General features: G+C 38.3%; 1 protein-coding gene across 2 annotated transcripts in view; it reads right to left on the bottom strand.

Annotated features, from left to right (window-relative positions):
- Positions 1-6,657: 6,657 nt before the first annotated feature.
- Positions 6,658-9,950, bottom strand: part of DLG5 (discs large MAGUK scaffold protein 5) — a 123,689-nt gene continuing 120,396 nt past the window's right edge. For both annotated transcript variants that reach the window (XM_067299875.1, XM_013960255.2), the window contains exon 33: positions 6,658-8,443. In XM_067299875.1, coding sequence (XP_067155976.1) covers positions 8,340-8,443 — 104 coding nt within the window. In that variant the 3' untranslated portion in view covers positions 6,658-8,339. The remainder of the gene's footprint in view (positions 8,444-9,950) is intronic.

The following is a 9,950-nucleotide window of genomic DNA, read 5'->3' as shown; positions in this document are numbered from 1 at the left end:
CTTGTTGTATATGATATTTGTGGAATGGTAAAAGTGTTTCCAAGGAAGCTCTGGCTCTGGTCATCTAAAAAGTGGACAAAGCACAGGACTATATACACTCTAAAGGCAATCCCACAGCGGACAGGCTAGCTGACCTAACTTATGTCTGTTCAGGACACTTCAGTTTGGTGTGCCTACAGAAGCATGAACTCACAACATTAAGTAGGATGATTAGACAAGTTATGATAGAACAAATCCTTATTTAAACAATAAACATATCTGAGAAACAGCGGGAGGTGAACAGAAAGCCATAAAAATCAGTCAGTTAAATAGATTTGGTTTCAGTCTGGTGGACTTGAAAGTTGTCTCTGGATTAAAGACCTCTAACAGTTCAACAGAAAAATAACAAATAGTCTGTTTTAAAGCACAAAATGATTGTGGTAGAGCTAGAAACTTTCTGCAAATAGAACCTTCCTTGCTCCAATAAATTTCATTGCTCTGTGCTAGGAGAAAGCAGCTGTTATTTTTATGCCTGGAAAGCAACATTTCCATTTGTTCATGTCGTAGTAAACACTGGCTATAAGCAATAGGATTTTCTGTTCTCCTAAGGATTAAGAGCTCACCAAATTACTGTGCACAATGCTGACCACCTTTGCTCAAAGAAGTTTCATTCAACCTGGAAAAAGTGCAGAGAAGAGCTAGCAGGAATGGAGAAACTACCATCTGAGAGAAGACTAAGAGCTAGGTTTGTTTGGTCTAGTAAAACACAATCTAGAAGGGCTCTATATCATGAAGTAAATATTGAGGCAGAGAAGTTAGAATAGTATTCTCACAAGAACAAGCAAGTATAAAAATGCTACTCATATTTGGTCTGGATATCAGATGATTTCTAAAAATAAGGGAGTTACATTTTTGAAAACAAGCAAAAAAATTAATCACATCTAAAGTCTGGCTCATCCTTTTGACGAAAGGATTTCTGTTTCTCAGCAGCTCTTGCTGTAGGGAGCAGAACTGGAAAGGCCTTCCAGGGCCCCGGCGCTCCAACAGGCAACACTGCTTTATTGCTGTTCTTGTTCTTTCTCTCATATTACGTATCACAGACTGCCTAATTTTTCCAAGACTGACAGTGTAGAGGGAGCAGAATAAACAGTCAGCTTTACTGCAAGACCAGAATGGGAAAGAAACAAAAACACAGAAGTATGGCCACCCTGGTGAACTCCAGCATTTCAGACCTCCGTTTATAAACTGATTTCTTGCAACTTCAGTAACATTCTAAGTTATCACAAAAAGGTTACAACTGGTAGGATATCAATAGCTTATTTCTAGTGAAGGTCAAGCACCAGCTGTGGATTTCAGTAGTTGGTAGCAAGTCACTCTAGCTATACTTCTGCATACCTTATGGGCACTGAATCCCAACAGTATAGAAGGAAATCCAAATTAATACAAAAATGGCAGCCTCTCTAAAGCAGCAGAGGTCAAAATCCTAAGGCAGGTGCATTGACTTTCTCAAGTTGTCTTCTACTGCTTACCAAACAGATTTTTACACACGTACTGCTGACAGTGCTGGAAACGCAGCAAGGCATCACTTTCAGAAATTGCAGACTTGGAATCCTTGCTAAAATATTATCTGAAATTGCAGGCTGCTCAATGTTGGAGTGGATCAGCCGCTGCTGTTCACAAGATCATCAACAGTGAATATAACAAGTGCGTAAAATCAAATCAGTAATTAACACACAACCGCATAGTACGCTTTATGAAACAAACACTTTACATAATGTCCCAAAATACTTCAGTGCTAGATAACAGGGTGAGGAAGGGAGGGATCAGGTTGCATCAGTAATGGAAAAAATATCTTTGAGAGTTTATATATGCAAGTAGCTGTGGAGCAATGATACAAGGGCAACATGAACCAGGGAAATGGGGCAAACAGGCTGCGCTAAATGAGATGCACCTTGAAAGAGGATTTATATACTAATGGTAATGAAACTTTAAAATGGAGGACAACTAAAGCTGTATGTAACTGAAAAAGAAGGGGAGGGCCTATGACATATCTGTAATAGTTATCAGATAAACTAGAGGCTCATTCCTCTTCCGAGAAAAATTTTGTGAAACAGCTAACAAATTATTTATCTGTGTATGTTGCAGCAAAGGGATGGTGAAGGAAAAATGCAGCAGCTCCCTATGCTCTCTTGGAAAGAGGGTATTGGTCCCATCAGACAGACTACCCTAAGATGGAAATGCTCACGTGCTTTTCAGAAGCACATGGGAGCCTCAAAGACAGCTTAGATAGCCAAGGCATGGTGCAAAGTGCTGGAAGGCACAGAAATGCCATTGCACCATTTAAGTCCTCCAAGCACACTGGAGCCAGGACTGGAAACATTAACATCTCACTGGGGTTGACTCACGCAAAGACCAAACCTGTACGAAATATCTGGTGGAAGAGACAGCTATGGATCAGAGCCACTGCAGCCCCACACACCCTTCCCTATCCTGTGCTGCACGAGACAGTGCCAATCCAGTCCTGCGCAGGACTACCGTGCAGTGTCAGCAGCAGAACGGAAACCGAACAGCTCTGCGAGTTCTCATCTTACAGCCCTGAGGGAAATTCTGCCACGTAACGTGGGGAAAAAATGCAATTGAATTTACTACACCTTCATGCAAATGAATTCGTAGCTGCAAGATAGTCACCTTAGCACAAAATATGTGGCACCACTCTGAAAAATGAATTCTAAATAATTGAACCGCATATCAGTCAGTCACAGCAGGTCTTAACAGATCACACTATAATTGCAGCTATTAAACACACATCTTTTACTATAGTACATGTCAGGGTATAAAATATGAAGATTCTCTGCACATCTGAATGTTAGAAACAGATTTGTAGCCAAAAGCTGGACAGGGTCACATGGTTCAGCCAACCTCGGACACAAGAGACACATATCTAACCATGAGACCAATCCTTAAGAGATGCCAAGGACTTGCAGCTTGCATCATCTTCCTGGAATTAAGCTCCATATATTGTTTTCTTCAGTGATCGCACTTATTCATCCTTGCATCACAAATCTGATATAGAACGATATGAGCGATTGCTAGCACTCTCAAATCACATCTTCACAGCAGAATACAAGCTTTTATCTTGTATGTGAGCCTGCAACTTACCTTAGGATCTTTGGATTAACTCTGCTGGATTCTTCCTCTCAAAATGCTGCATCTAACACCTATTTTCTTCATAAAACTGCAAGATTTAAAGTCACATTTAGACTCTTTGCATGTGTTTAAAAAAAAAAAAAGAACAATTCATTTTCATCCTTTTATTGTTTTTATTATTCAAACATCAAAAAAAGCTTCAAACCTAAACCCTTAGGTTTGTCACAACACGGTCACAATCTTTTCATCTTACTTAGGTTAATCAATTAGATGATTTGAGAAAAGTATGTTTAGTACTTGTGGAGTAGACTGATTTGGCACATGAAGATAAAATGAAGACTGATTAGAATTATTTCTGATGAGTTAAGATGAATCTGTAGAAAACTGAAGTAAAAGGATTACTTCTGAAGAAGAAAATCACCATTTTCAAAAAGTTGATCATTCCTTGTCTTTGGGGAAGGGCATGCAGAGGATGACATTAGAAATATCATTCGTATTTACATGGAAAAGACTTGAGATGGGGTGGGGGGATGCAAATCAAAATGAAATTTTATCAAGTAACCAAGGAGTATTTTGTCAGGCTGTTTAAAGTTTTTAACATTTTGACAGGCTTGGTTCCAATCTTAGAGAAATCTGTGTATTGTTAAATATGCAGTATCCCCACATCTTGATTAAGTTAAGTTCTTTTTCTGAACTTTTACGAAGGAAGTGGGAAGATGGGAAGGACCCAAAATCCCAAGAAAGGAGAAATTTGACATTTCTGAGATTTTTTCTTTTTTTTAGTTAACTAATAGAAGTAGTATTCTAGTTCTTGGAGGTTCTCTTCATACAGCAAAGGAAAGGGTCATAAATCAAGATACTGATGTCTGAAAACACCCTCAACCTCCGGTGTTATTTCCTTCAAGATATTGCACACAGAAAATAATCCAGTGAACACACATCTTCAGAATATAATCTAGTATTGATAAAACATAACAGAAACAAGTAATTCACCATAATGTGAAGTGACTGGGCAACATTATGCAAAGATTTTAGTGATTTGCTTTTTTCAAGGTTGATTAGGTCTCTGCCATTTTTCCTCCTACAGTTCTGCAAAAAGGCTCACATTTACAAAGGCTGTACTTGTGTTAAGAAATTTATCTGGAATTTCATACTTTACAAATGGGTGGGGGGAAACTAGTTGGACCTTTAACAGGCTTGTCTTCTAGCAGAAAAATCACTGAAATGCTTACTTGAATGAGATCTACCGAAATCAGAACACCTTTAACAGGTGTTTCTCACTGTTTTTAAATGAAGTTACAAGACAGACTTGCAGGATGGAAGAAGTTTTGAATTTTTCTTCTTCATGGTATGCTTTTTATGCACAGTTTACCTGAAGAAAAGGATCCGCCTTGGCACCTTTTAAATTTAAAGTTATAAAGTTAAGCTGAAATTATAAACAACCATTGGTATGAAAACTTGTACGGAATTTTTTAGTAAAATAGTTCTGTTGAACAATCCCAAGTTAAGCTAGGATGTTTACATTTAAGTGATGGCTCCCCCATTCACCTGGTTACTGGATTAATGTTCTCATCACTTGAGTTGTCTTAGCAAAAGCATCTCTTTGAATACTGAAAGAAAAAGAACTCATCTTGGATAGTTAAAAAATTTTCTATCAAAAACATTTTTTGCACTAATTAACACCAAGATATTTTAAAGCAAAATTAGAGAATTAAGGCTGAAAAATCTCTTTAAAAGCAACCAAAAATAATAAATATGAAATCCTCCCACCCACTCACACAGTGGGGGCAAGAAAAATTTACAGAAGATGCAAAGCATCTTTTTTTATACTGTTCAGTTTCTACTCCAGGTTGAGGACCTTTACTAGTTGTTGCACAAGTCCAAAGTCTGCCTTGCTGGATATCTGTGTTTTTCACTGCAGTTTCTTTAGTTTCCAAACCAGTGCACATTTTTCCAATCCTAAGGTAATTTATAAGAAACTGTCCACTGTGAAATGGAGGTGTAGAATCTTACAAATTACAAGAGGCCTTAAACATACTTCTGAGAAAGAGATTACAAGTCTGCACTTCAACCATGAACACATCCTTCTGAGAAGGATCTAGTAAAGCTGGTCAAGACTGCTTAGGGCAGTGATTGGTATTCATTGAAAGGGATTACGATACAGCCTCCAAATTCATCAGGCACTGAGAAAGGACCCTTGTCTGAGGTGGAGGGGCTGGCAGCTGTTGGAGCATAATCCTGTATCTAGCAAACGCTCGCTCTGCAGCTCAGGTCAGTGTGATCAGAATGCAGAGGCTTGTGAGCAGGTAGATGCGTCTGAACACATTAATGGCAGATTAGGCTGCAATATCTTCAGCCACATTATGCCAGTTTAGCGTCTTTTATTATTATGGGAACCTAAGTAAAAAGATCCTGATTTATAGATAACTCCATACTTGCAGTCGTACACATTGCACAGTGTCTTAGGAGAAGGAGGGTGACATTTTCAGACTTTGTTTTCTAGCTACCTTACTTTTAAAGCATTTTTGATTAATCACAGAACTATATTTTCTGTGTAAACATGTGGACAAAGTTACTCTTTTTGGAATGATGGACAAATCTTGCTCCAGCATGTTGTACTCTAAAATACAAAGCTGCATCAGAAAATCCTTAATCTGAGCTAAAGAAATCTTATTGAGCTTAGCCAAGGCTTCAGGTCCCATTCCCTACGACCAGAACATGTACAAGGCACGGCTGTTATCGCCCTGCCAGAACCTGCCTATTTCTTATTTTCTTTGCCCTCTATTTGAACAGTGCCCCATGCTGGTTTTTTTTTTTTGTTTTTTTTTTTTTTAAAGAAAAGCAGATAAGATAGAGGTCTGTCTTCTGACTAAAGGCTATTACTAGGTATTCAGACTACCAAGAGGACTGACTTAAGCATGAGCCAGATTGAAGGATGGGTACACTGACTGACATTTGAGAATAAAGCAACTAGTGAAGCAGAAAAGTTAATGTACGATAATTGCCTTCCCTAGGCTTCCAGACAAGTCAATGAACAGAACAGGTTGGTCTGGTTAAAGTGTAAAAACTGAGGTACGGAATTCCACAATGTGCCTTTAAACTAATAATAAATTTTTTGCCCAGTAGCTTTTCCCTGTATTTAGGGCAGGAATTCCCAGTGCCACTCTCTTGAAAATAGCAGTAGTATTAGCTAGACAGGCTCTGCAGTTAAACCTTCTATCCAGTCAATTGCATTCCCTGCAAATGCTGGAAACAAAATTTCTGCTCGAAATCCTTACACACCATTTGCTCACATAACATTAAAAATACACTAAGACAAAACAAAATCTCAGTTCTTGTGCCCTGCTCTTTTTGAAAGTCTTTGGTATTAACATATGTAAGGCTGGGCAACAACACAAAATCAAAATTTGCTTCTCCCAAAATGGACACTCGAACCTATATATGTCAATTTTAGAAGACAAAACCTTATATGGAGACTCAGCTAAACAGAGTCAAGGAGAACATTAGATACATGCACCTTTTATAAACAAGTCAAGTTATAGAAATTGACCTTTATTTAACACAGTAATCAATTTAACTTTTTTTTTGATACAAAGTGACATTTTTATTTTAGTACAGAAAATCCATGTCAGAACAGTACCTGTCTGTTTCAGCTGTACCACTGGAGTCCACTCTGACCTCAACTTTAAAAAAACAAAAATGAGATAAACAAAAAGCTGCTGTCCCTCACCATGAGAAATACTTTGACTAGTAATTCATCCATACTATTTCCTTTTATATATATATATATATATACACACACACACATACATACATATATATATATATATATATATAAAATATTTTAAACTATAAAACAGCATCTGTAAAACAGAATTTAAATTTAGGACCAAATCTTTCTCTGAAGAACTGTGCAGAAGAATCCCTTTTTTATTAAACAAACTGCAAACAGAAGCAAAACGACAGGCTGTAGTGTAAAACTAGAAACCCCACGTAATGAAATGTTAGGAACAGTGACTGAGAAAGCAGTTCTACTCAAATGATACTTTAAAAACAATTAAAATACAGTACCCAAAAACATGGCACAAAAGACAGAAGAGACGGGTACAAAACCTGTGTTAGGAACACAGACACAGAAGTGCAAAAACAAAAAAGGAACTGATACAATGGAGTTTGGTACAATAGGTAAATAAGTACTGCAACCACAACTAAATGATCACTTATTCATTGACAGTGAAAACACTAACAATTTAGTACCTTTCTAAAGGCTTTTAATCAAAGCCCTAAAACTGTGGCTGCTCTTATATTAAATAAAAACAATCTATGTGAATGCTACACACTGAAATACAAAGCTTAAGAATTACCCTGCAAAATTGCACCAACGTAAGCTTTCAATATTTACAGTATCTAAGTGACAAAACACAGCATGCTAGGCCAAGAGCTTGTGACTCTCTCCCACCACTACTTAGCCCAGGCCCAACAAACAAAAATTATTATTTCTCAACACACACTTAAGCTTGGATTGTACAGATATATTATGATGTTTAAATATTAGATTCATGCATAAAACAAAAACGGTATCTTTGACAGACAAGCGTTGACAGAATACAAACAGTGGTCTGCCCTGTAGAGGAGTGTACTTCTTTCTGAGCTTACTCCCAAGACGTACCGATTGAAACCCCATGTTATTACCTGGTAGTCAAGTCAACAACATGCTTAGAAATGGTCAGAATTGCAAGACAATCACATTGCGCATAAACCATTCACTCATCTGCAGAAATTTCACTCCATTTGGGAGAGTTATCTCATTAAGTGAAAGGAGACAGTTCAAAAAAAACAAAACAAAACAAAACCAAAAAGGCTTGATTCAAGTAAACAGCAACAACCAAATACTTTGAAAAGGTTTTTGTAAACTTGTCATTCTACAGGGTTTTGCAGCATTGCTAAATTCATTCTTATGGACAAGCACTCTCAGGTTGCATCCCCTCCTGACAGCCTGTCGATGTATATGTACGACGTAAGAGACAAGCTCCGTGCAGCGACCTACCCCTTCCCACGCGCCTCGTCAGTTCTGTGTGTTCAGTGTATCATTCCCCTTCATGAAACAGAAATCACTTACTTACATCTTTATAAAGACAGAAATGGACAGAGTCCTTTGGGCAGAAAGTTAATTGGTTATTTACATCTGCAAAGTAGTTTCACAGCAAAATAGTCTACAGCGGGCCAGCTGGGATCCACAGGACTTTGTTTTGTTCTTGATCGACAGTTGTCATAATCTGAGTGCAAATGTTTGAAAGGGCTCCTCCGTGGACGATGCCTACAGAAAGAGAAACCCCACAGACGAATTGCACATTGGAACAAACAGTTGTGACGACCTACAAAGAGCAGTGGCAGGCATTTTTCTGCAAAGTGTTTATCAACAGATCAGAATTAATTTACCTAATTCAGTATTTGCCAGATGCACTACTCTTAAAACAAGAAAAAGAACAAACAGAGCAAAGAGGTCAAGCATTCAGTATAGTCTCTTCTGCTAGTCCTTAAAACAGCCCAGGAAAGCAGTAGACCTGATTGATGGCTATAATCAACTAAGACAACTGTTTTGTTAGAGTTCTCCATGTACTATTTTCAGAGGCATCAGGTGGCAAAGTTTAAGTCTAAAGATGGTCAGAACCTGTTATATCATAATAAACCTTTGCTGTTGAGCATGTGGTGCTAACAGTTTTATATTTATGTGCTAATATACATAGAGACTATAGCTGTAGCAACTGGCACTATTTACAAATATTAAAAGCAAATTATGAGGTAGCTCACAGAAAATTGAGCTAAGTAAAACGGCCATGGTTGCTACCCAAATTTTACAGACAGCTATGTTCAGGGAACAAAAGGTAAACTGCAAACAACTCCCTGAAAATCGATTCAAGAGATAAACAAAGAACATCTTGCATTCTACTGGGGCTAAACATAATAGTCATAAAAGTAAAATGCTAACATTGACACAGGAGAAGAGGCTACATTATTTAGGCTTTAAAACTGAAAAAGTAAGAACTCCGTGACTTGAGAGCTATGTCAGTAAAACCTCTTTGGCCTCAGCTAGCACTAATGCTGGAAGGAAATGGAAAGTCTTTTAAGGCATAAGACATATTTCCATGCTTGCAATGCAAAAATTTGATCCTATAGAAAAATTGACTCTGCAATATATAGTGATGAGAGTTTGGACGCAGAGTGCAGTAACTGAACAGAACTATGGATGGTGGAAAATGGCAGTTAAGTGATACAGTTACACAGTGCTTAAAATTTGGTACACAAGATGAAGCTAGCCTGAATTGGTCATTAGTCAAAAAACGCATTTACTGAAGTAGTCACAGAGCTCAGGTCTGAGAGAGTGCATATAGCAAGCTACTGTGTCCAGCATGCTTAACTACAGGCATGTCCTATGCACTAAACTAACAATTTATAATTTCAGTAAGTCAAAATGTCAGCACAGTTTGGACACTGGTTCTCTGTGACCGGCAGCCTCTGGAAACTAATGACAGCTGGAGCCCTCCATGCTTGACATTGCCACAGCGGGAAGCCCTTTCCGCGGGCACGCGATGGGGGTTGCACAGTGGCCCACAGGGCACAGCGACTCCACTTCCACTATCACGTGGAATTAAGATGCGGCAGTTGACTTTTAACAAGGAGCAGAAGATAACCTGTGGTTATATACAGCCTGGCCCCATGCATGCCAAGTTCCATCAAGGTTTAGTATGGTTCACTGAAAACGAACCTTTGTCTTGCTCGTAGCAGGTAACCGACTTCTGCGGATTTGTGACTTCCCCCAGAAC

Source organism: Apteryx mantelli, chromosome 7 (assembly GCF_036417845.1).
Source record: "Apteryx mantelli isolate bAptMan1 chromosome 7, bAptMan1.hap1, whole genome shotgun sequence".
In the NCBI taxonomy this organism is placed as follows: domain Eukaryota; kingdom Metazoa; phylum Chordata; class Aves; order Apterygiformes; family Apterygidae; genus Apteryx; species Apteryx mantelli.
Note: the sequence above shows the minus strand (reverse complement) of the source record. Positions and strands in the feature narration are given on the sequence as shown.